Source organism: Mirounga leonina, unplaced genomic scaffold, assembly GCF_011800145.1.
Source record: "Mirounga leonina isolate KUSES-001 unplaced genomic scaffold, KU_Mleo_1.0 Mir_173, whole genome shotgun sequence".
Classification (NCBI taxonomy): Eukaryota; Metazoa; Chordata; class Mammalia; order Carnivora; family Phocidae; genus Mirounga; species Mirounga leonina.
Window position 1 is genome coordinate 74,567,771 of NW_023270447.1, and position 26,868 is coordinate 74,594,638.

General features: G+C 44.8%; 1 protein-coding gene across 5 annotated transcripts in view; it reads right to left on the reverse strand.

Moving 5' to 3' along the window:
• The window catches only part of DHDDS (dehydrodolichyl diphosphate synthase subunit), a 31,074-nt gene extending 4,697 nt beyond the window's left edge, over positions 1-26,377 (reverse strand). For 2 of the 5 annotated variants that reach the window (XM_035019410.1, XM_035019407.1), the window contains exons 1-8: positions 26,303-26,377; positions 25,687-25,804; positions 23,236-23,352; positions 20,070-20,212; positions 17,099-17,215; positions 15,832-15,933; positions 7,821-7,935; positions 5,744-5,851 (exon numbers count right to left, since the gene is read on the reverse strand). In XM_035019410.1, the coding sequence (XP_034875301.1) occupies positions 5,744-5,851; positions 7,821-7,935; positions 15,832-15,933; positions 17,099-17,215; positions 20,070-20,212; positions 23,236-23,352; positions 25,687-25,749 (765 nt within the window). In that variant the 5' untranslated portion in view covers positions 25,750-25,804; positions 26,303-26,377. Of the gene's footprint in view, positions 1-5,743; positions 5,852-7,820; positions 7,936-15,831; positions 15,934-17,098; positions 17,216-20,069; positions 20,235-23,235; positions 23,353-25,686; positions 25,805-26,302 lie in introns of those variants that run through there. The other 3 variants (XM_035019408.1, XM_035019409.1, XM_035019411.1) reach the window with 3 other exon arrangements.
• Between the last annotated feature and the right edge of the window lie 491 nt (positions 26,378-26,868).

The window sequence follows — 26,868 nt, forward strand, 5'->3', positions numbered from 1 at the left end:
ACCATCTACCCAGCCTCCCCATTGTACAGATAAGGACACTGAGGCTGAGGTGGGGAGGGCCTAGGTCACAGCAGGCTGAAGTTCCACTGGTTTCTCCACTAAGGTAGCTTCTTGAGAGACCTATGGGAAATGTGTCTCTGGATAAGCTGTGCTTTGTAGGGGTGGCGTGGGGAATCAGTGCATATAAATGCCTGTCTATCCAGCCTCCGCATGGTCTGGATCTACCTCCACATTTCAGATGTGTTTTAAGTCTTCTCAGGTATTCATGAAGCCTCAGAAAATCCAGGCTCAAGAAGTCTTAACAATCAATTTCTCTCTCCCTGACCATACTGTCTACTTTCCCTTTTAATGACCAATCAGGTGTGGGTATTAGTAATTTCCTTAGAGACTTTTTATACAGACCTCATGCCATCTTGGTGCAAGGGCTCCATGGAGCTTGCTTTGAGAAATGGGGCTCTGCCCTATTCATCTAAACCTCTCCTGAGCATTAAGCCTCTCTGCTCTTGTTCTCTCCTCAGCAGAATTAGGGAGCAAGATGTAACAGCCCCTCCAGTATATAAATTCTCAAGTCCTCCGCTACACTGTCTGGGCCTGGAGAGAGGCTGCAGGCATTTGGTTACAAAACATTTATTAGCCAATGACAAGTCCACCCATAAGTCCCCATTTGCCGCAGTCAACGTGCCCAGGTGAGTAGCATGGGGGGTGCATTTCTGATGGCTGCCTGAGACAGCTACCCCTGCCAGAAACACCACATACTGAAGCACCCCCAGGGTCTCCTGCCTAGGGAACTGTACTGGCACGGGATGAGAAGGGTGCTCTGAGCCTATGGCTTTTCTGGAGACAGGAGAACTCTGATGAAGAGCTCAGAGACACACACGGGAAAGGATACTGGCCATGATTCTCTGAAGATGAATTCTGTTCCAGCACTGCTCTCAGCACTTTTGCTGTATTAGCTTACTGCACCCTATCACAAACCTGTGAGGCAGGACTTTTTTTTTTTTTTTTTTTTAAGTAGGCGCCATGCCCAGTGCAGAGCCCAATGTGGGGCTTGAACTCACAACCCTGAGATTAAGACCAGGGCCGAAATCAAGAGTCGGACCCTGAGCCCACGGAGCCACCTAGGCACCCCAGGGAGGCATTCTTATTGACACCACTCCTCATTTTACAGGTGAGGAGAATGATACTCTGCAGGGTTAAGTCATTGCCCGTCAGTCCCAGAATGAGCAGGATTAGCAGGCAACGCCATGGTTCAGTCAGGAATGTAGGAGACAATAGTTCAAGCTTTTAACTTTTCCTAAGGAGAAGACAGCGACTACCTGAAGAAATAAAATAGAAATAAAACCGTCGGGCGCCTGGGTGGCTCAGTTGGTTAAGCGACTGCCTTCGGCTCAGGTCATGATCCTGGAGTCCCGGGATCAAGTCCCACATCGGGCTCTCTGCTCGGCAGGGAGTCTGCTTCTCCCTCTGACCCTCCTCCCTCTCATGCTGTCTCTCATTCTCTCTCTCTCTCAAATAAATAAAAACAAACAAACAAACAAAAAGAAATAAAACAGTCGACTGACCCAGCCTCACGTTTCATCTCTGATAAATGCATCAAAGGAAGTTTAGTGGGAACACGCATCCTCTGTGATACCATTCTTACCGAAGAGATAGACCAAACACTTACTAGTCATCTCCGTCAGTGACCCCTCATGGACCTTCCATTCCTGCAGCTTGTAACTGAGGCTCAGTGGCTCTGCATTGCCACACACCCCTCCCCTGCTGATGTTCTGTCTTACTGCATGCTTTACCAGCAGCCCCTATTTTCTACAGCTGATGGGTGATCACCTGAACACTGCCAAGGTCCCTTCAGATACCAAGGTCTAGCCCCAACCTGTAGCTCAGTCCCTGCTTCCCTTAGCTTGCACCAGGGATGCTCATCCCAGTGAGTTACTCTAGGTCTAGAAGCTACCCCCTGGCTTCCTGTAGGAACAGAGACACACTGTGCTGGGCTTAGAGATAGAGCAGCTCAGATTTGAACAATGGGAATTTGGGAAATGGGATGGGAACACAGACATGGAGGTTGGAAACTGAAGGGTAGGAAACTGAATAAGGAACCATGAAGTCTAGTTTGGTCATGAGACAGGGTACATAAAAGGGAGACACTGGAAAGACCAGCTCTCTGGTCTGAGGCCAGACTGGCGAGGATGTTGTTAATCTGGAATCTACTCTTAGTGCTTCTGCTGAGGTGCTGAGATTTCTAGAAACAGAGCTTTGAGGACTCCTGGGTAGGTAAAGCCTGGCCAGGATCCCCAAGAGGCCCCCTGAAAAAAGGATTCAGGACATCTGTTTTAACTTTGGTTTCCTTACTTTAAAAATGGTGGAAATAACCATGGTATCGACCTTCTAGCACTAGACAGAATCCATGTAAAGGATGCCTGACATGTGGTAAGAACTCGATAAATGTTTGCAATTAGGATTCCCAAGTACAAATTGGGACTCTTAATACTTGTCCTCAAACATGTCCCACCTCACCCCAGGAAACAGGAGAACCATCCTCCCAACCACCCAGGCCAAAACTTACACGTCTGGATTACTAGTACCATTAATATTTGTACTCAATTTGTTTTATCCTCTGAGATCCATGAGGTTCAAAATTACATCATCAACATTACCACTAACAAAAACCTCTTAAATAATGGTTAAGTTTCCTTTCAGTTTGTATTACCCTTAGAATATATCTCACTAAAGATGTATAGTCAGAGAACTATGTTGAGATAATCTGAATTCTTTTCTCTAGGGGTTATATTATTAATTTAGAGTTACTTTCATTTGTTTCTGTTTTTAACATTTGTTTTTCCCCATCTCGGTCCACTCAAACCTCCCCCTCCCTACAGCCACCACCTGACCCTGAGGCACATCCTTTCACCTGGACTACTGTAGTTTGGTCCCTGACTCCCGCTTCCCTGAAAATCCTGGGTGATTGTTGCAAAATGTAAATCAGATCCTGTCATTCCTCTGATCAAAATTCTTCAGCCGTGTCACCATGGCCCATAAGGTCCTATATAACCAGAGGCCTGACTCCCACCCAGCCTCATCTCACACCCTTCTCCCCCCTGCATGATGGCCTCTTCATTTGTTCTTCCAAGACCCAGACTTGATGATCTCGGTGTCCTTACATTGCTGCTCCTGTTGCAGAGAGTGATTCTTTACCCCCAGATTTTCACACATCTGGCTGCTTCTCATCTTTTATATCATGGCTTAAAAACCACCTCCTCGGAAAGTCCTTCCTTGACTGCTCTATGCAGTACCTCTTACTTTCTTCATTACTTTCTAGTATATCACTCTATTTTCTTCACTGCCTTATTACAGTCTGAAATTACCTTATATATTTGTTTACTTGTTTATTATCTATCTCAAGTAAGACTACAAGCTCCACGAAGGTAGGAATCTTATGCTTAGTGTAGTCTCTGACTCATACTTGGTACTCAATAAATGTTCATGCAATGAATGAAAGTTAAGTCCTCTGAAATTACTATAAAAGGCTTCTGAGCAGCCAAGTCAGAGATAAGAGTATATCCATACACAAAAGCTCATGCACCAACATCCTCTGGGCTTCAGAGCCAGTTTACCTCACTTTATAGACCTATTTCTAACAAGCTCAACTGACTGGTTTCCTGGCCTATAGCCGATTTAAAACAGTAAATAGGAAGAGGAGGAGAGGGATGCTGTCAAAAGTAGCCATTGACGGTGGTAGAAAATGAGACGGAGGATGTACAAAAATACACACGAGGGCGCCTGGGTGGCTCAGTTGGTTGAGCGACTGCCTTCGGCTCAGGTCATGATCCTGGAGTCCCGGGATCGAGTCCCGCATCGGGCTCCCTGCTCGGCAGGGAGTCTGCTTCTCCCTCTGGCCCTCTCCCCTCTCATGTGCTCTCTCTCATTCTCTCTCTCTCAAATAAATAAATAAAATCTTTAAAAAAAAAAAAAAATACACACGAAATCCCAAAGCCAAGTATTTGGGGACCATCTAGCTTAGGGCAAACAGTCCCACCCTTCAAGGGCATCCCTGTCCAATGAAGGGCTTTAAGATGGCAGTGGCCATCATCATTATTAGCGAGTGCCTGGTGGCAATGATTATGTACAAGACACATTTCGGTTTTCCATCAAAAAAGGATAGAGGGCGTCTGGGTGGCTCAGTCGGTCAAGCGACTGCCTTCGGCTCAGGTCATGATCCCAGGGTCCTGGGATCGAGTCCCACATCGGGCTCCCTGCTCCGCTGGGAGCCTGCTTCTCCCTCTCCCACTCCCCCTGCTTGTGTTCCCTCTCTCACTGTGTCTCTCTCTATCAAATAAATAAATAAAATCTTTAAAAAAAAAAAAAGGATAGAAAAAAATTTTGGTTCTTAAAGGAGCTTTGATCATGTGGAAAAATCTGATATTCATTCCTCACTGATGGTGGATAATTGAGACTCTGCTGTTTTTCCTTTCACTTGAACAGAACTTCCTCTTTTAATTCTTCATATTCTAATGACCAAGCACATGACCAAAGCTTCATGATTTGATTGACTTATACCAGGAGTTCTGGATGTGGGATTCATGGACAGATTCCAGGGGTTATGTAAACCCCCGGTAGTAGTCTAAGTGTTTCAGTGATGAGTACAATTCTATGCAAAATGCCATATGTTAGAATGATCTGTGCAATTTTTCTAGGAAGATGGTCTACGGTTTTCATCAGATTCTCCAAAGAGATTAAGAAGCCCTGACTTAAATCATTATTTCCTCCTGGCCATTTTCTTTCTAGACTCAAAAAACAGCAGCAGCTTTGGGTTTAAAAGTCTGTGGCCTAGAGACAGTGACCCTGTCCCTGTTTCCAGATTTGGAAAATGAAGACACCAAACCTGTGGGATTGCTGGAAGGGTTAAGAAAACTTACTTGAAAACATCTAACATACTAACCACCACACAAACTACCATTATTATTAAGAATTCTAATCAGATGCAGGTGACTCTGCCTCCTATTAAAACCTGTTTCAAGATGTGGTGATCAAAACTGAAAGAACTTCAAATGTTCGCAGAACATATTTTATATAATAGAAAGACAGCGCTACTTTGTTCTTAATCCCTTCTGGAAGAGGCTTGACTTTTGTATACTTCCATTTCTACAATCTTTTATTAGTTTAATACCGTCAGGGAATGGCCAATCTCTCTGAGAGGTCTTTCCTGTGTTTCTGAGGCAAAGAGATTAAAGACATGTAACTTGAATCCTAGTTCTGTCTCTTATTGGTTATGTGTCCTTAACAAAAGAATTTCGATGGGGCGCCTGGGTGGCTCAGTTGGTTAAGCGACTGCCTTCGGCTCAGGTCATGATCCTGGAGTCCCGGGATCGAGTCCCGCATCGGGCTCCCTGCTCGGCAGGGAGTCTGCTTCTCCCTCTGACCCTCCTCCCTCTCATGCTCTCTGTCTCTCATTCTCTCTCTCTCAAATAAATAAATAAAATCTTTAAAAAAAAAAAAAAAAAGAATTTCGATGTATTCACTTGCACAAGTGGGGCTGATAATACCCAGGTCATTGGGATCTTGGGAGCATTAAATGATATAGTACCTATAAGATGTTCACAGTCCCTGACACATAGTAAACAAGTAGTAGCTACTATCATCATTACATGCTTATTAGCAAGTGCCTCGTGTAAGTAGCAGGTGGTCAATCGATGCTAACCTTTTCTTCCATCACATCCAGTCAGACCAGCCCTGAACTCTTTCTTACCTGGAGCGTGCTATGGTTCATCTGGTACTGCAGGATGGCCTCACAGAGGTTCCAAAATGTGTATTCTGGCCACAGAACGGGTTGGAACACCAAGCAGGAGTGGGAAGTCTGGGAAAGCGGGGGAAGGAAGACAGGATAGTTTAGCAGCATGCTGCTGGAACATATTCCCGGTCAGGCTTCCAAAGAAGAAGCAGGATGAGCATAACCCAGGGGCCCAGAGATGAAGAGAGCCCGGGCACCTCAAGCTGGAGCTACCATCACTGCCAGTCCTGAAGTCCCTCGCTCATGGGGAGGGGTCATCTGAGGCACCTGAGTGCAGCAAGGCAGAACTATAGCAAGACTAGGTCAACATTCCCACCAGGATTTTTCTAAGAGCCAATTTTAGGACTATGAAATAACATCTGGATTATGTTATCGGGTCTTGGCCCTTAGAGGTCATCTGGGAGACATGTTGTCTGATAAAAGTCAGCAGTGAACAAATGGTAGCTGGGGCTGTTATTTTTAAGTAGCAGAGTAGGACACGTGGTGAAGAGCATGGGCTCTGGGGCCAGACTACCTGGCTTCGGATCCTGGGTCCACTATTTACCATCCATGTGACATGAAGCAAGTTACTTAACCTCTCTGGGCCTCAGTCTCCTCAACTGTAAAACTGGGGAATAAGAATACCTGGTTTTTAAGGTACAATGAAAATTAAACAAGATAATGTACACAAAGCAGTCAGACTACAGAGCTGGGTGAACCCTAATAATAATCACTGATGTTAAGAATTCCTTTTGGAACATTCTTGACAGCCACCGCTTGATACCTTTAGTAGTGAGGAGTTCAGTGCCTCAAGAGGGCTGACTTTAGTTGTCAGACAGCTTGTTCTGCTAAACCAATGTCACCTTCCCTGGTACTTCTACCAAAGTCTCAAGTCTTTTCTCTGGAACAGGTCTGTTTCTTCCTCAAAGTGACATTCTTTCAAATATTTGAAGTCAAGATTAGAACTGTTATTTGTCCCCAAGGTTGTCATGTCTTGCTCAGTTTACCTTTGCCAAAAAACCATACATTTTAAGGCAGCAGGGATTATTTCTGACTTGGTGATTGCCATATTCCCAGCACACGAAGGAGGAATTCAGTATTTTTTTCTAAGGGAATAAACTGTCACCATGCCTCCCTTTTCCAGACCACTATCCTTCACTCATTCCTTACAGGCCGTGAGTTCCAGATTCCTTGCTATCCAGGTTGGCTGCTTCTGGTAAGTCCTCTAGTTTACCAATGCAGTCTTTTAAAACTCAGTGCCCAGAAGTAAACTTTCCAGACATGATCTGACCAGCACAGCAGACCACCGAACCATAAGCTGCACATTATTTCTTTCAATATAGCCAAAGACCAAAAGTATCTTCAGTAGCTAAATCTTTTAAGACTATGGTCTATTAAAATTTCTGGAACTTGCTTCAAAGCTGAGTCCCTCCAACCTCTCCTTGAACAGTCATGTGCTACTTAGGGGCCAAGTTGACAGATGATGGAGATTTTCAAGCAAAGGCAAACTGATTTGGCTCTGAGCTTTTGGGGGACCATTTACACAGGGGTGACTGAGCTTAGAGGCAGCAGCAGGCCCCTAAGAAAGAGTCTGCATATAGTTTCTATCCCTTGTGGACTGTGCTTGCATAGACACAGCTGCTTCATCTGAAGGACACAGACCTATAACTGCAAGGCAAGGTTCTAGCCCAGAGGGGCTGGAGTACCTGGCAGATTACCAGGGCAGCTGCTTATGCTCAAGAACACAAGGCAGAAGTCCAGTGCTTTGAACAGGGGCACAAGTGAAGTTTTCACCACAGCTGGATAGCCTTGATTTTCCTCTAGGCACTTCAGAGAACAAGAACCACACAGGCTGGCAAAGCCAGGGACAGAAGAAGAAGAACAGTAAATGTTACCAGGCACAGCCTGGATACATTTCTCCAGATTCCCCCTGCCACCCCCGTTCTCTGGTACCAGCATGGCTACGAGTGGGGATGAGCCCTACTAAATCCATCCTGTGGGTGCAATCATAGTCTTCAGGCTGACACAAACACAACAGTGGTTGCAAACTACTTACCTGCCAGAGCAAGAAGTCGCTGAGCCTCACTTCCCCGGAAGTCCGGATCAAGATGTCAGGATTCGGAGAGTGGTTGGTATAGAGGCACTTATCGAGCAGAGACTCAGAGACATCACTAAGGCGAGTGGGGAAGAGACAAAGGTAAGCACGCATCTTTTTTTCAGATTATTCTTATGGTGAACTCATATGTAAGGCTTCCCAGTTGATAGAACACCATTAGCCAATACAGGCGGAGGCCCTTAACATTCAAATAAATGTATGATTTTAGTCCTCACAACTATATAAAGTATTTCGATCCTCATTTTATACATAAGGAAACTGAGGCTCAGAGAAGATAAATAACTTGCCCAAAGTCATTTCACTGCAGGCCTAAAACGAGATGCACCCACTAGAATGTGTCCTTCACTTGAAACATATTGTTTTTTAAAATGCATACATCTGGGGTGCCTGGGTGGCTCAGTCAGTTAAGAGTCTAACTTCAACTCAGGTCATGATCTCAGGGTCCTCCAATGGAGTCCTGAGTCAGGCTCTGCACTCAGCGAGGAGTCTGCTTCCACTCCCTCTCCCTCTGCCCCTCCCCTGCTCATCTGCATACACACACACTCACTCTCTCAAATAAATAAATAAAATCTTAAAAAAATAAAGAAAAATAAAGTAAACCCTGCAATTTGATACAACACTAATGCAACTATTTTTAATAAAGATAAATCTAAATGCACTGATTGGGGAAGATCAGAGCTAAAATTAATTGAAAAAAAATAAGATTCGGAAAATATACAGTGCAGGGGTGCCTGGGTGGCTCAGTCAGTTAAGTGTCGGACTCTTGATTTTGGCTCAGGTCATGATCTCAGGGTCATGAGATCAAGTCCTGTTTTGGGCTCCACAATGGGCATGGTTAAGTCTGCTTAAGATTCTCTCTCACCTTCTTCCTCTGCTCCCCTACCCCTCTTAAAAAGAAAAAAGAAAAGGAAAAAGAAAATATAGACTGCAGGGGCGCCTGGGTGGCTCAATCAGTTAGGCACCTGCCTTCGGCTCAGGTCATGATCCCAGAGTCCTGGGATCGAGCCCTGCATTGGGCTCTCTACTAAGTGGGGAGTCTGCTTCTCCCTCTGCCCTCCCTCCATGTGCACTCTCTCTCTCTCTCAAAAATAAATAAAAATTTTAGGGGCGCCTGGGTGGCTCAGTTGGTTAAGCGACTGCCTTCGGCTCAGGTCATGATCCTGGAGTCCCGGGATCAAGTCCCGCATCGGGCTCCCTGCTCGGCAGGGAGTCTGCTTCTCCCTCTGACCCTCCCCCTCTCATGCTCTCTCTCTCTCATTCTCGCTCTCAAATAAATAAATAAAATCTTTAAAAAATAAATAAATAAAAATTTTAAAAATAAAAATAAAAAATAAACAAAGTTTAGAAAGATATACATCATACTCTTACTGATGATTACTTCTGGAAGGCTGGATAAGAAGGAAAGACTAGGGGCGCCTGGGTGGCTCAGTCATTAAGCGTCTGCCTTCGGCTCAGGTCGTGATCCCAGCGTCCTGGGATCGAGCCCCGCGTCGGGCTCCCTGCTCCGCGGGAAGCCTGCTTCTCCCTCTGCCACTCCCCCTGCTTGTGTTCCCTCTCTCGCTGTGTCTCTCTCTTCAAATAAATAAATAAAATCTTTAAAAAAAAAAAAAAAAGGAAAGACTATTTCTTTTTTACTTTATGTACTTCCGTTATTGTTTGAATGTATTATAAAGAACATCTTTTAGGAGCGCCTGGGTGGCTCAGTCAGTTAAACATCTGCCTTAGACTCGGGTCGTGATCCCCGGGTCCTGGGATAGAGTCCCGCATCAGGCTTTCTGCTCGGCGGGGAGCCTGCTTCTCCCTCTGCCTCTCTCTCTCTGTTTCTCATGAATAAATAAATAAAATATTTTTAAAAAAACATTTTCAAAAAAGATTTGTTATTTGAGAGACAGGGAGTGAGAGCACGTGTGTGCGCAGGGTGGGGAGGGACAGCAGGAAAGGGGGAGACTCCCTGGTGAGCGCAGAGCCTGACCCGGGGCCACGACCCCAAGATCATGACCTGAGCCGAAATCAAGAGTCAGCTGCTTAACCGACTAAGCTATCCAGGTGCCCCTAAAGAACATTTTTAAAAACTTTTAAGTCATATGGACCATGAAACACTGCAAAAAATCCGTATTACTTAGGATTTAAAAAAAGAGCAAAATAATCAGCCCTCCCACGTCGGTTAGGAGCTACTTTCCCAAGCAGACGGACATTTAGAAAGGAGATGGGATGGAGGAAGAATGGGGACTGCCATCATTTATCTGAAGTAAAACACTCCTGTTCATGGAAAGAAGGTATTTGAAAGGCTGGTTGTCTGTTGGTTCTAAGAACACTGTTTACCTGTCCTACCAAGCACCAAGAGGCAGAATTTGGAATCTCCAAGTGGTAAGACTTGCATCTTGGGAGGGGTCTAGAAGATAAAATTTCTTGGTGGGAAGATTCTTCCAGGAGCACAGTTAAAAAAGCAGAGAGATCTGGGCTGTCTATTTTTTTTTTTTTTTTAAGATTTATTTATTTATTTGAGAGAGGGAGAGAGAGAAGCAGACTCCCTGCTGAGTGCAGAACCCAACTTGGGGCTAAATCTCACAACCCTGAGATCATGATCTGAGCCTAAATTGAGAGTTGGACACTCAACTGACTGAGCCACCCAGGCACCTCTGGGTTGAGTGTTTAAAATGAGACTACATTTACCAACTGTGTGCCTTTGGGTCCTCTTTTTACAAATCACAGAGGGAGTTAAATTTTTTGTACCATCACATGGGAAATAATATTCACTTATGAACTGCAAGAGGAAGGGCTCTAATTCAGATTTCCCTGAAAATCTGAGAGTCTTGTCTTAGCAGCATGGTCTTAATTCTCTAAGAAATCTGAGACCCTGTATAATCAATATAATTTCTCAGCTCTCTTATCTTTGAAAATGGGCACATCTGTCCTATCTACTTATAGGTTACTGTGAGGGTCAAATCAACTGAAATAACAGCGGTGCCTAGGTGGCTCAGTTGATTAAGCATCCAACTCTTGATTTCGGCTTAGCTCATGATCTCAGGGTTGTGAGTTTGGCCCTGTGTCAGGCTCCATGCTGAGCGTGGAGCCTGCTTAAGATCTCTCTCTCCCTCTGCCCCCACCCCCTAAAAAAACAAAAACAAAAACAAATTAAGTAACAGATTTGAGTGTACCTTAGGAACTAACTATAAAGTATTATGTAAATAAAGAAGAAGAAATGTTATTTCCAGTCCCACCACTTTGCTGTGTGACTTCAGATCCCCACTTAATCTGAGTTTCAAATGTGTCTGCCAAAAGGTTTTTTCCACCTACTTCAGGCAGTGGGCAGAATTCTTATCGAAAATGAGGTCACTCTAGAGGGGTGGGAGGAGATAAAATTGACAAAATGAAAATAGAACATCTGTGCTATGGCTAACACAAACCCGTCATTATATAGCATTAGCTGTTGACATGAAGACTTCTAAGAAATACTTTTTTTCTTTTCTTTTTTTTTTTTTTTTAAAGTAATCCCTATACCCAGTGTGGGGCTGGAACCCACAACCCCGAGATCAAGAGTCTCATGCTCTACTGACTCAGCCAGCCAGGTGCCCCAAGAAGTGATTTCTATTAAATAAAAGTAAAATACCAACTTTCACCTATAAAATTAGAGTAGTTTACTACTCTATTTGGCAAGAATGAGGTGAAACGGACACATCCAGACCCAGATCCTGAGGTAATCCAAAATGCTGACAAGAGTTAAGTTTATAGACTTCATTGTAGCATCATTTGTAATAACGAGAAATTAGAAACAGCCTACATAAACAACTTGAATGATTAAGTCAATTAAAGCAAGATATATTCTGCAGCCATTAGAAATAACGATATGACAAATTATTAAAAACACAAGGCACGGAAAAGTGCTCATATTACATCATCAAGTGAACAAAAGCATGATTCAGGTGGTAAAGTGTTCACAGTGTGATTTCTTTTGTTATAAATCCTTATGTCATTATTGGATTTGTGTTTTAAAAAGATGACTCTGGCTGAACTTTGAACCACAACTGATCACTACTTTCATCAGCACCAGCTTGTGCCCTGCACATCCATTAGTCTGGTACCCAGCACCATGGGTGACTTATGTGTGTACATGAACCAGACTGGGAGCTGCCTGAGGGCAAGCCTCGTGACACATTCAGTTCTGTATTCTTGCTCTTCTAGCATGGCACCTTCTTGGGACAGAGAAAGACTTGATACATGTTTGAACAGATGAGTGAATGAATCACTGAAAACAGATCTCAAAAACAGAGACATGTTGGTTTTCTGAACGTGAGGAGCTTACAGGCTAAAAAAGTTTTTGACAATGTACTTGCAAACAACCTAGAACCCAAACACAGGTAATAGATATTGTCACAACTTGATGGAAAAAATTAACTCAGTTGATTAAACTCACACACACATATTTAAGCAAACAGGAAGACCTAGAAAGACATACTTAAAGTCAAAGTGTTACCAGTAGTTTGCAAATCCTCTCTGATGAACATGTATGACCTTTATAAAAGTATGTGCATACTGGGGCTCTGATTAGCCCAGTCCGAGCAGAACACCAACCTTTCTAAGTTTGCAGCCTCCTTACACTGGTGACCCTGCCCCGCCCACGCCATATCTATCCGCTTGACTAATCCCACGTAGGTAAGTTCCTAAGCCATGCAAGGCAAAGAAAATGAATATGGGAAAACTTCCTGGGCAAGAAGGAGAAAGATAAAGGTCAGTGATTGTCGCTGGGGTAGGAGTATCAAGAACACTGAACTAAGAGGCAAGATCAGAGTTCTAGTCCTAGGCATGAACACACACATTATCTAATGGCTAAAAGCTTTCTTTGTTTTCCACATAAACATTTATCTCTTTAAATGAAACATTAACTGGAAAGCACAATAATACTGTGAACAACTATGAAATCACCCCACAAGTCAAGAATCAGAAAATCGTAATAACCTGCATCTACTCATATAACCCTCTTCCTCTGCCGTCTCTCATCTTCCTGCCTGCCCCCCACCGACTTAACCAGCATCTTAATTTCTTCCCCAACAGTTCATTTTCAATCCACAGCTTAACTGACCTCTCTACAGCATTCGACACCGTTGCTCCCACCAATGCCTGCATCCTCCCACCGTGCACCAGCAAATTCCCTCTTCTCTTGGCTTCCGTAATACTGACTTGCCCAGTTTTCTTCCTGCCTTTCTGGTTGTTCATCCTCTTTTTTCCTTAAGGCTCCTTCTCTTCTACCCAGGCAGCAGAACTCAGAGTTTCTCAAAACTCTCCCTCACTCACTCTAGACTCTCCTCGATGTCCTCAGGCCCTCTTTGCTTTGGTTACCAACTACTCAGATGACCTCCATGCCATTATGTCCAGTCCCCACCTCTCCTCGCAAACTGTCAACCTGCCATCTATGCTCAACATCTACGGTATATCCCAAATCAAACTGCTGACCTTTCTCCTCAAACTGGACCCTCCCTCAGGGCTCCCCGGCACAGGGAGGGGCACTGTTATGCACTGTTTCGGAAGTCAAAAACGCTGGAGTCACTCATAACACATCTTTTTCCCAGACTTGGCCCATGAAGGCCCCTCGATTTTATCTACTTCCTAACACTTGATGCAGTCTATTTGACCTCTTCTTCCTCCACCACCACCACCATGCAAGCTCCATTCTGGGTAATCTCTACCTGAATTATCCCAACAGCCTTTCTGTAACCGACAAGCTCCTCACACTACTACTACCTCTTTCCCCAGTTACCGCTTTGTCTTCCTTCTCTGGCCACTGATCATTTCCTTGGCAAAGCCTTCCCTACCAGGTCTACTCCTCTTACTATAAATTCTTGTTGTATCATGCACCGATGTTTTTATAGCATTTGATCACCATTATAATGGTATGTCAACGTGTATAATATTGATTATTGTCTGTTTCCTTTACCAGAGCTCCCTGAGTGCAGGAAATATGTACTTTTTTTTACCACTGTACCCTCTCTGTACAACAACGTGCTTGGCCTTTATGTGGCACTTTTAAAATGTTTGTTGAGTGAATAAATGACTGACTGACTGAATGAACTATGTGGCACAGAACGATCACCCGGCTGTTGGAGAGGAAAAGGACTTTAAAATAGCCTTAAAAACTGTCTCCTTTTCTGCTTATCTAATCCCGTTCTCACTGAGCAACTTTCTGATTTTTAACTTAGTTTCCCAGGTAAATCAAATAATACCCAAGAAAGGAATCAGACAATTTCCTGAGTCCCAAGGTCCTAGATGACAGAGGGAAAGGACAGGCACTCTGGAATCAGACAGCTCTTGAGATGAGTCTGCTCTGGCACTCACTAGCAGGATGGCCTGGGGAAAGCCACTCTAATGCTCAGCTCAGCTTTCTCATCTATAAAATGGAGAAAACACTGGAACCTCTCATACATGAGATCAATGACTGAGTAAAATACAGAACATAACACATCGCCTGGGTTATTTTTAATGTTATTTTACTCTTGCTATTATTAGTTTATTAATATTATTACCAAATGTTACACGAACAATAACATGAAGGGACTGAGAGGCTAAGTCTCTACCACTCTAATAGTTCGGATTCCACATGCTGCTTGTGGTGAACAATTTTCTTTTTGAAAAATACCTGAATCTTGCATGAAACCGTAACATGAGAGACCTAAAGGACTATACCAGCAACAAGCTGCATTCCTAAAAAACTATTCGAGGAAAAACACTGCCAAAGGACCAGGGGACGGACATCTTTTTTTTTAAGATTTTATTTACTTATTTATTTTTTAAAAGATTTTACTTTTAAAGTAATCTCTACACCCAATGTGGGGCTTGAACTCACGACCCCGAGTATCAAGAGTCACATGCTCCACAGACTGAGAGCCAGGTTCCCCATGGACATCTTTTTTTTTTTTTTTTTTTTTTTTTTTAAGATTTTATTTATTTGAGAGAGAGCGAAAGAGAGAAAGAGCACGCAGAGGGAGTGAGCAGAGGGAGAGAGGGAGAAGCAGACTCTCTGCTGAGCATGGAGCCCGACATGGGGCTCGATCCCAGGACCCCGAGATCACGACCTAAGACAAAGACACTCAACTGACTGAGCCACCCAGGCGCACCAGAGGGCATCTTTTTTAAAAAAAAATTTTGAGCCATCTGGGTGGCTCAGTCAGTTGGGCGTCTCCCTTCGGCTCAGGTCATGATCTCATGTGCAGTCCTGGGACCAGGCCCCACGTCCGGCTTCCTGCTCGGTGGAGGGTCTGTTTCTCCTTCTCCCTCTGCCCCTCCCCCCTGCTCATTCTCTCTCTGTCTCAAATAAATAAATTTGAAAAATCTTAAAAAAAAAAATTTCAATTCCAAAGGCAGGCTAGCTGGCTCAGTCAGGGAGCATGTGACTCTTGATCTCAGGGTCATGAGTTCGAGCCCGTTAGGTGTAGAGATTACTTAAAAATAAGATCTTGGGGCACCTGGGTGGCTCAGTTGGTTGAGCGTCCGCCTTCAGCTTAGGTCATGATCTCCAGGTCCTGGGATCGAGCCCAATGTCAGGCTCCCTGCGCGGCGGGGAGTCCACTTCTCCCTCTCTCTCTGCCTCTCCCCCTGCTTGTGCTCTGTCTCTTTCTCAAATGAATGAATAAAATCTTTAAAAAAATAATAAAATCTTAAAAAAATTAATTCCAATATAGTTAACATACAGTGTTATATTAGTTTCAGGTGTAAGGACATCATTTTTTAGTGAATGCCACAGCCTTGCTACACCATTTTTCTGGGGCTTCTTGGGGTGTGGTGAACACAGAAATTCTGAAGCAGGCTTCAATAAGCCTATCCTAAGCTCTGTGTGGGGAGGGTCACGCCCCTAAATCTGTCTACATGCATCACTGAGTTGACTTCTGGCCCAAGGACATGGTTTAAGAGGCCACGCCTGGTTTCCCTATCGGTTACCATGCTAAACAAGCAGGGATACCTGGGATCCAGCAGGCCTTGCTCCACTCCCCAGGCCATCTCTCTCACAGCATTACTGATCTCGTGACGGGATGTGTAAGCAAAGCAGACATTTAGGAAACACCTGAGAAAGGAAGAAGAGAATAATTTACTAGAGGACAGGGACTAAGGACTAGCGTCACTGCCTACAGAGTACTGCTTCCCCAGAAGCACACACACACCAAATGTGAATCGTGGCTATTTCTGAAAGGTGAGATTATGAATTCTTTGTGTTTTCTAACTTTTCTTAGAATAAACATGTTACTAGTTTTGTAATAAGACAAACACTAAATGACCCTTTTACTCCCTAACCCTCTCTCCTTCTACTGCCAACCAGCTTTCAGAGGATGTGGATCCACTGTGATATTAGCACAAGCAAAGTAGGATAGGGAGGAAATTTGATGCAGTCCAGTCCACTGCCAAACACATATCATACTCCAAAGGCACACATACTGAAGTTTGGATTACTGAACTCTGCCTCCGCACCTGTAGGACCCCCCCAATGTCAACCTCTCCATGGGTAAAGGAGTGGGACAGAGAAAGATTTTCTTGAAGGATCTGTCTTCAGAGACAGAAATATACTGTAGACAGAGACAGAATATATTATAATGTGGGATATCAGGCAGGTCCTGGAAGGAAAACTCTGATCCAGAGCTCAAGGCCATATCCACAGCTTACCCACCTTATAACGCTCATTTTCACCCTAGCCCCTGTCAAGTAAAATAATAATGGGGGCGCCTGGGTGGCTCAGTCGTTAAGCGCCTGCCTTCGGCTCAGGTCATGATCCCAGGTTCCTGGGATCGAGCCCCACATCGGGCTCCCTGCTCGGTGGGAAGCCTGCTTCTCCCTCTCCCGCTCCCCCTGCTTGTGTTCCCTCTCTCGCTGTGTCTCTTGTCAAATAAATAAAATCGTAAAAAAAAAAATAATAATAATAATAATGATGATGATGATGATGATGACGATTATATATATGTGCATATGTAAACATATGTATATGCACGTATCGTGGGGGGCAGGCGCATGAAGGAGGAAGAGGATAAAAAACTGTATGTGTGAGTTCACACACATTTGACAAGGTATTAAGAACCATCGCTGGTCTGCCCTGCAGACTGAGGAGGTCTCTAAGCATCCCAAACCGCTCCTGGCCTCTTGTACCAAATGCAGACCAACAAAGGCCCAGCGTGTCTCTTTGAAGCTCGCAGGGAGTCAGAGGCTGCTCCCGGTCGCTAAGGGGAAATGGGACCACTTACTTGTTATAGTTCTTGGTGGTCTGTACCGCCTGTGCAATCAGCGCCTGGAGATCCAAGGGCAACAAATGCAGATCGCCCAGCACCCGGATACATACCCCATGCTTCTGCAGTTTCTCCCTATCAGGAAGAGGAGGCAGCGTTGGGACGGAGAGCCTGTGGTGCTGGAGAACGGCCCACACTCAATTCCCAGCTCCTAAGCACTGCCCTGTGTGCCATGTGTCACCACGTCCCCTCAACAACTCGGACCCGAGTTTGCCACATTCCCCATTCTACAGTAGGAAACGGAAGCTCAGACAGGACAGGCAGACAGATACGGCCCAAGGTCAGACAGTATCAGAACTAAAACCCAGGTCTGCCCGGTCTGAGAACCCGAACCCAAACTCTTTACCACACATTACAAGGCTTCAAGCGTCCTTGTTGGCAAGTTACATTTTATGTATCCTGTCCCGTTTTGACAAGTGAATAAACTCAAGGGCAGAAGCTATATTGTTCATTACTTCTGTACCTTCTGGTAAAAGATGTTAATAACAGCAACATCATTAAGTTTATGTTTACTAAGTGCCAGACATTGGTCTAAGTGCTTTACACACATCAATATGTTCCATCCTTACACCAACCTTCGGGGCAGACACCATTATCATTCCCCTTTTACAGGCGAGGAAACTGAGGCACAGGGAGGTTAGGTAATTTGCTGAACATCAGACAGGTGGTAAGTGGAAAGCTGAATTTAAACCTAGGGAGCCTGGTTCCAGGGCCTGTCCTCTTCATCATGGCATCTTGCTGCCTCCATATAGTATTCCCAAACTCTGCACAGTGGGCAGAATTGAATTCAGTTACCCAACCAGCTTCCCTAGCCTGGGGACGCTATGGAGAAACTGAATTACTAGCGTTTGGAAAATGGGAACTTAAGTATCCTGTAGAGCAGGCAGGTCCTGGAGATCTCTGATCCAGAGTGCAAGGCTGCATCCACAGCATCACTTTGTAACCCACATCACTTTGCTTCTAGAGCGAAGCAAGATCTAACCACCTGTTTTTCAGAATCCATTGAAGCTGCTATAGTAGGCAAATGTATACTCGGATCAAGGCAAAAGCAGAAGGAAAATAGCTACATTCAAGTCCTAGAGCCAGCACTTACTAGCTGACCTTGTATAACCACTAAGCTTCTCTGAGTCTCAGTTTCCTGCACCCTGTGAACTGGAGGTAATAACCATCCCTGCCATACTCTCCACACTGGCTTGTGTTGAGTGAGAGAAGGTACCTGAAAGTGCTTATTCTCAGACAACAGTCAGGTTATTTGAGTGAGGTCCATAGGGAAGGAGAGATAAAAGCCCTGGACAGGAGCCAGGAGATCTGGTTTCCCAACCTGGTTTTGCCATGAGCTTGCTGTGTGACCATGAGCATGCCTTAAACTTCTATCCATCGGGTTGTTTCCCAACTGATGAAACTGAACTAGGCCTGTGGTTTTCCAACCTTCCTAAAGCCAAAAACTCTTTCTTCAAGTCACACATTAAACAGAAGCCCAATATATAAAATAGGTAAATGCCAACCAGCACCCTGTGCCCCATTCCCTCTGGCTTCTTTGCACACCCACTCCTCAGAACTCTAAGGTTCTGCTGCACATTGTTGGAAAACCACTGATAAGATTTCTTCTTGTTCTGTCCAGGACTTTAGAACTTAAGACCATTTTCTCTACTGCTGACTGATTAGAGCAATCTCAGTAGCACCCTACTGCTATGCATTTTGATCTTACAGGAACTCTAAGATTACCTCCTGTCTTTCGGACCACAGTGTAGCAGACAACAGCTCAGCTCTGGAGTTGGAAAGATCCTGTCTGTCTTGGCTCTGCCTGTCTGATAGCTGTGTGACCCAGGAGACACACCTAAACTTCTCTGGTTTTCACTTTCCTCCTCTCTACAACTGGGATAATAATAATCTCTTTCTCACAGGATAATGTGAATATTAAATGAAAATACATGTCAGGCTCAGGGCCTGGCACACAGTATAAATACTTTAAAACGGTGGGATCAGTGTGACGTACAGAAGAATTTGAACACCTGGAAAGTGCCCCCAATGCCTCCAACCCCAGCCCTTGGGTAGGAACTCTGAGCCACTCGGGCTCTGCTGGGGACCAGGAAGCTAGGTCTGTGGCCAAGTCTCATTATCCTATATGGACAGAGAGAAGCCTCGCTACCCTCCCCACTCCAAAACCCACACTGGGACAGAAATGAGAAAACTGTTCTAGGCCCAGCTCCACTGGTGCCCTAGGCTCTCTGTTTTCTCATCTCCCTGCATCCTGGTACAGGGAAGAGCTGGGCAGAAAAGGGTTGTAATGAAGAGTCTGGGGCAGTCCGGGCTGGGGAGGTTTCCACACTTTGAAGCAAATAATCTCCATCAAACTCCCTCTTTGTCCCTTTCTGGCACTGCTTCCTAAATTAGTTTAAACTTAGTGACAGCTAAGAACAGTACTGAGTCTTCCCCATAAAGGCCTTGTACACGTCATCCTGTCCCTTCCAAGAGAATATATAGGGCAGCATAGTAATGTTTAGGATGACTAAAAGGACTTTTCCAACATTTCTTTCATGCTACTCCCCTGATCACAGTTTATTGGTCGTGGGGTAGAAATCTAAGGTGGGCTATTAATTAAGGGCTTTAGTTCATTCTGGGCTGCTCTCTTGAAGCAGAGAAAGGTGGAGTGCAGAGAGTAAGAAGAGGCCCTTCTAATAGATTTCAATTCCTGGTTTCAGTTTTGCTTGAGGCTGGTTATACTTGTCCTTAAATTCTGTGAAATACACCTCTATATCCTCAGATAAATGCCCCCTTAAAAAAAAGGGGGGGGACTAGCTTGCCATAGATGCCATCGAAGAGATCTGACTAACATTAAAAGGGTTTAGAGTTCCTTAAATAAGCCTGAGATAAGAGAGGTGAGGGTTATGGTGTAAAGAGCACGCTCCCCCCTCCAACAGAATCTTACTGTTCTTCCATCAAGCGGCTGAACTTCTGCCGGGCCAGATCCATTAGCCCGTCTACCTCACTCTTGGAGCGTTTGAAGTTCTCAATGCTGAACGCGTAGACCGTCACCTCTAGGATGCCCAGGTTCAAACACCAGCGCAGGGTCTGAGAGGGAGAAGGCAAGGAGCTAGGGTATAAGGAAGAGCAGAAAGGGAAATAAGAGATGCCTCTGCTCTGACTCAGCATTGGAGGTGAGAGGCAGACTTTTCTCCTCCCCAAACCAAGTAAAGCTAGGATAACACCAGTGTTTCTGTCAGAATAACAAACCAAGTAAACAGAAAGCTACCACCTGAGAAACTGAAAAATGCGAACTTAATGAGTACTGCTCTGCTGGTGCTATTGTGGTTTACCAGAAAGAACTCTTTACCGACAGAGTAAAGATGTAGGTTCCAGTCCCCAACTCCAATGCGCACTTGCTATGTGACTGTAGGCAAATCATTTAACCTCTGTGGGCCTAAGTCTCCTTATCTGTAAAACAGGAGCACCATCCATCACTCACAAGGTGGCTGAAGGACAATATAAAACACAAGGTATTAGGGGCGTTCAGTTGGTTAAGCATCTGACCTCAGCTCAGAGTCATGATCTTGGGGTCGTGGGATCGAGCCCCACGTTGGGCACCACACTCAGTGAGGAGTCTGCTTGTCCCTCTCCCTCTGCTCCTCCCCCTGCTCATTCTCCACCCCCCAAATAAATAAATAAAATCTTAAAAAAATACCACAAGGAATTATTACTCTCAGCACAAGTTCATCTTTTCTGTTAGATTGAGAGGCTGATGAGTTATAAGAATAAAGGCATCGAGTACACAGCTGTGTAGCATTTAAGTCTACACAGGGTTTTCACATACATTATTCCATTCGATTCTCTGAACAACCTCTTGAGAATGGCATTGCTGTCTTTAAGCCTACTTTATAGAGGAGAAAAACTGAGGCTCAGAGAGTGGAAGAAATGTGTCAGAAGGCTACAACTCTACTGTATGAATCCATTATATAAGGTTCTAAAGCAGCAAAAACTAACCTCTAGTGATAGAAATCAGTACAATGGTTGCCTCAAGAGGGGAAGAGGAGGTGGGACAGGGTTTGACTGGGAAGGGAGGGGCACAAGGGAACTTTCTGGAGAGATGGAAATGTTCTTTATCTTGACAGGGGTATGGATTAGACGGGTAAATGCAACGGTCAAAACCCCACCTTGTGCATTTCACCATAAGAAATTATACCTCAATGAAAAGAGAAGTGAAACTCACATTAAACCCAGTCCTTTGGGGCTGCTCTACTCCAGAACCACTAAAGGCAGAGAACTAACTAGAGCTAAGAATAACAGTGTTGAGATAGGGAGCCTGTAGGTTAAGGGTAGGGGACAGAAGACATTCAATCAGAACTGAACTTGAAGAAACAAAGCTGAAGAGAGCTGTCTTTCTAATCCCTTAACAGGCATACATGCAACTCACTTCATTGCCACCTTGGGAAAATTACCAATGAGAACCTGACACGTGAATGGACTCAGGCTCCACAGACGACAGGGAAGCTACCTTTTGGCTGGCACATCTGGGTCAGAACGTACCACTGACCAGTCAATATAGCTGCTAATGATAACACTGCCAACTTTTTGAGCACTTTATGCCAAATCTTTTGCCAAATGCTTTTCATCATGCCATTTTATTTCATCCTCACATAATCTCCGGAAGTAGAGATTATTGTTGTCTTCATTTTATTGATGAAGAAACTGAGGCAAAAGGAAGCTAGCCTGCTGCAGGTCACAGAGCCAGAAGTGGCAGGGCAGGGGTGATCACAGGTTCTGAGTGACTCCAGAGCTTAAGCTCCTAAGCACTGTGCAAAACTGCCTTTTACTTAGTCACAAAAGAGAAGATGCGGTCACCAAACCTAAAGACCTCCTCAGGGTGTTCAACTGAGCCCCACATCCCCTCACTCAAGGCAAAAACTCTCCAGACCAAATTTCCATTCTTCTTAAAGTTAGCTTCACAAAGACAGACCATATTCCATTCTTACTGTTAAATTTAAAGTCTTCCAATTTGCAACATGCATTAAAAGCATAAAATGCCCTTGATCTTTGCTTAGAGTGATGACCCAGGTTGTCTGGCACTTTTCCCAGTTTAAGCGCTAAATGGCCTCAAGCAGGGGTGCCTGGGTGGCTCAGTCATTAAGCATCTGCCTTCGGCTCACGTCATGATCCCGGGGTCCTGAGATCGAGCCCCGCACCGGGTTCCCTGCTCGGCAGGAAGCCTGCTTCTCTCTCTCCCACTCCCCCTGCTTGTGTTCCTGTTCTGTCTCTCTCTCTGTCAAATAAATAAATAAAATCTTTTAAAATAAATAAATAAAAATAAAAAAATAGGAGCGCCTGGGTGGCTCAGTCGTTAAGTGTCTGCCTTCGGCTCAGGTCATGATCCCAGGGTCCTGGGATCGAGCCCCCCATCAGGCTCCCTGCTCGGCCAGGAGCCTGCTTCTCCCTCTCCCACTTCCCCTGCTTGTGTTCCCTCTCTAGCTGTCTCTCTCTGTCAAATAAATAAATAAAATCTTTAAAAAAAAAATTTTTTTTAATTTAAAAATAAAAGGCCTCAGGCAAACTAGGATAGGCAGTCACCCTACCTTTGCTCCAGAAATGTTACTTCAAAGAATTTATTTTAAAATGGAACTATTTACAAGATCTGATAATGGTGGAGCAGCTAAACAAATTATGTCAGATCCTTGTAATAAAATATTCTATAGGTATTAAAACATATAGTTAGAAAAGCTATAGATCAACCTAGAAAAAGACTTGCCAAAATACCACGTAAAATAAAGTTACTAAAAATACATGTGTAATTTTACAAATGTTAAGTGATGTTAGAACATATTACAAGGACTGGGATGAAGCACAGAAAACTATGAACTGCTGATTTACTGAGGTGGTAAGAGAAGTCAATTTTGTTCTTATTTCTAATATTCTGTGATGACTCACTATATAACTTAATTTCTGTTAATGTTGATATGAGACCTATAGCAGGCAAGCAAGCAACAAAACAAACAGCTATTAAAAAAATACTCTCAAACCATAGTAAACTCAGGGCCTGATTTTGTAGCTATAGTCCAATTCTTCACACACTGTTCCCACTGGGTTCTGCCACCCACACTCACCTCAGCCAGCTTGTTGAAGCCCTGTGAGTGGCCTTCCTGCCGCTCCACTTGGCACTTCCTGGCATAGCGACGGTTTCCATCCATTATAAAGGCAATGTGTTTGGGCATTGGGCCCGCCTGTGAAGTAAGAAGACAAATGAGGCACACAAGGAGACACTAAACCCCAGGCTGATAGGCTTGAGTTAGATGATAAAAGCGCCCCTGAGGAAGAGTACTGGGTATTTTGAGCTTTTGGCTCAACAAATGGGTATTAAGCGCTTTTACTTATTTATATATATTCATTTATATTGAGCACCTACTACATGCCAAGTATTATGCTAGGCTTTTTTTTTTACTTCATCTCAGTTTTTCTTCATATAAACCTATAAAGTAAACAGTATTAGCTTCATTTCATAGGTGAAAAAACAGGCTCAGAGAGGCCAAGTGACTTGTACAAGACACACAGCTAAGAAAAGGCAAAGTGGTTATTCAAACTGAGGTCCGTATGCTTTCAGAGTTCATCTTTTAACCATATGCACTTGACCACCACTTTGGTTTCAGGTCTCCACCTGGAAGGCACAGGAAGGATATTGCTGGCTGTGGTCCAGAGGCAAGGGTATCCTCCACAGAAAAGAGGAATCCACTCTATCCAATCGCTGCCACACAGGAATGGGGGCTCAATGTTGTTGCTCTTCTAATTACACAAGAGAAGCCAAGCATCAGGATTTTTATCAAAATGTAAATGTCAGAAGCCATTTCAAAGCAAACAAAAAAGACATTTTGGGGACCCAATAAAACGTCTTATCTGGCTTAGAGCTGCCTTTTGTTGTCTATTGCAGCAGAAATACACTCCTTAGCCTAATTTCCCTCACTGAAGGGCCTCGTCACTGACTGCTTTCCCCACGCCTCTCCAACATTTTCAGCTTTTGTCCCCCACATGTAGTCTTAAAAAAAAAAAAAAAAAAAAAATTCCAGTCAAGTCATGCAGCTTGTTCTTCCCAACACACGACTGCAGTGGTTCCCCAAGAAGATGCTTTCTATTTCCTGGCCTGCCTGAGATCACTTGGCATTTGTGTGTGAATGTGTATGGGGGAGTGGGGTATAAGGCTTGCTGACTCATATATTCACTGCTACCCACTGCTTGACAGACTGTAGCTGAAAGACAAAACCAGGCGGACTGGCTTCAATCTTAAACTTGTTATATGCAGAAAATGTAACATTGTTGTGATCCTCAGAGAAAAGCGGAGGCAAGATTTGGGGAAGTAAGTGGGTGTAGGAAATAGAATGATTGTAGTCTTCAAACAGCTGAAAACAGCCCCAATAACAGCAGTAATTAAGAACCGCTAGACACTGTTTTCGGTGTATGTTCCATTTCATCCTCAAAACAACCATATAAAGTCACATGGTTAATAAATGATAGACTAAGACTTTCATTCTGTTTGTCTGTCTCTACAGCCCAAACTCTTTTTTTTTTTTTAAAGATTTATTTATTTATTTGAGAGAGCGAGAATGAGAGAAAGTACATGAGAGGGGGGAGGGTCAGAGGGAGAAGCAGGCTCCTCGCTGAGCAGGGAGCCCGATGCGGGACTCGATCCCGGGACTCCAGGATCATGACCTGAGCTGAAGGCAGTTGCTTAACCAACTGAGCCACCCAGGCGCCCTCTCTACAGCCCAAACTCTTAACCATTATGCTCTACTGCAACATCAAGGAAAGATTATTCTATCTAAATCTAGAGAACAGTACAAGGAAAAATAGATTAAAGTTCCAAGTAAGAAATTTCAGTTCCCTATAAGGAAGACCTAACAGTCTAGGTTGCCCAATGATATGGGGAGGTGCTGGGGTTCCTGAAAATGTGAAAGTCAGGGCAATAATCTGCCAGAAATGCAGACCTGGAAGTTACCTTGCAATTCAAAGACTTGTTGGTCCCATTGTTAAATTCCACTTAACATCATGTGTTACTCAACTTTATTTTTATTTATTTATTTATTTTTTAAAGATTGTATTTATTTATTTGAGAGAGAGAGAATGAGAGAGAGAGCATATGAGAGGGGGAGGGTCGAAGGAGAAGCAGACTCCCCGATAAGTAGGGAGCCCGATGCGGGACTCGATCCTGGGACTCCAGGATCATGACCCGAGCCGAAGGCAGTTGCTTAACCAACTGAGCCACCCAGACGCCCTGTATTACTCAATTTTAATAATGGTTTTTTTTTTTTTAAGATTTTATTTATTTATTTATTTATTTGTGAGAGAGAATGAGAGAGAGAGAGAGAGAGCATGAGATGGGGGAGGGTCAGAGGGAGAAGCAGACTACCCGCTGAGCAGGGAGCCCGATGCGGGACTCGATCCCGGGACTCCAGGATCATGACCTGAGCCGAAAGCAGTCGCTTAACCAACTGAGCCACCCAGGCGCCCCTTAATAATAGCTTTTGACACAAGATTACCCAACTAACCAGGAGACCAACTGTACTCACTTTTATGATGTTGGCACAGAACCATTCCCAAAGTGACAGCTCTCCTTCCTTGATCCATGACATAGCTCCTGCCCTGGCAGAAGATAACCCCAGAACAAGAAGACACCAGCCAGGTAAACTTGGATAAACAAGAAAGAGAATAAATCACCAGAGCTTGCAAACAGCTTCGGATGACTTTGTAGGGATTTATCTGGACTGTGGAGAGTAGCCAGGTTTAGGATCCAAAGACACTGGTCTAAGGCTATAATTCTTCACCACCCAGAGTTTATAAGCCAATGAGACCTTCGGGGCAGAGGCCTTTCCTTGGTTTTGGCTTGGTGGACCTTGCTTCTATCCCCTTTTCCTCGGCATTGGCACTGACTTTTCCTGAACATCCAAGTCTGCTTCCTGTCACCTCATAGTGCCTACATCCTGATCCCTCCCTGCTTCCTCCTTCTCCATCTTCCCCAAGACCGTTTCCCATTCTGCGCTCCAACACCCTTCAGGTGTCGCCCCCATCACCTCCAATCTCAGTATTCTCCAAATTATTTATTCCCTCACTCATCTCTTCCACTGTCCCCTCTGTTTCTCCCACAGCCGTCTCCCCGCCCAGTCACCTCTCTCGCCTCTCGCTCACCCCTTAAACCCAACACCTGCTCCACACCGCCCGGCGCCTTTCAACCGCTCCACTTCCTCACGACGTGGCGCTGGAAGAACACGTCATCCTTGGGCGCTAGAACACGCCCCCCGTCACGTAATGGGCGGGGCTGCGCCCTGCGCCTGCGGGCTGGGAGAAGGGGCGGTACTAGCGTTCCAAGCGAAATTCGCACTCCCAGGAGCCGGGAAGGGAGGGTGGGGGGGAGGGAAAGAGATGGAGAGCGAGCGAGCGCCTCGCTCACGTGACCGAGGGGGGCGGGCGAGTGGGCTCCGGGCCACGTCCTGGGGACCGGGCCGGGAAAGGCGGGGTCGAGATCACCTAGGGGAGCGGGATGGTCTGTAGAGCCAGAGCGAGGCCTCGGGCAGGCTGCCCAATAGGGCAAGAATTCGCGGATCCGCTTGCCAGAAGCGCAATTTCAGCAGCTGGTGGCAGGTTAGAACTGTTGAGAAACGGGGTTGGACAGTGTCCTCCTTGCTGGAAGGCATGAGAAGTGGGCGTTGGAGTCCTGGTTCAAGTCTTTCAAATTCCGTATTTACTGCTTGCAG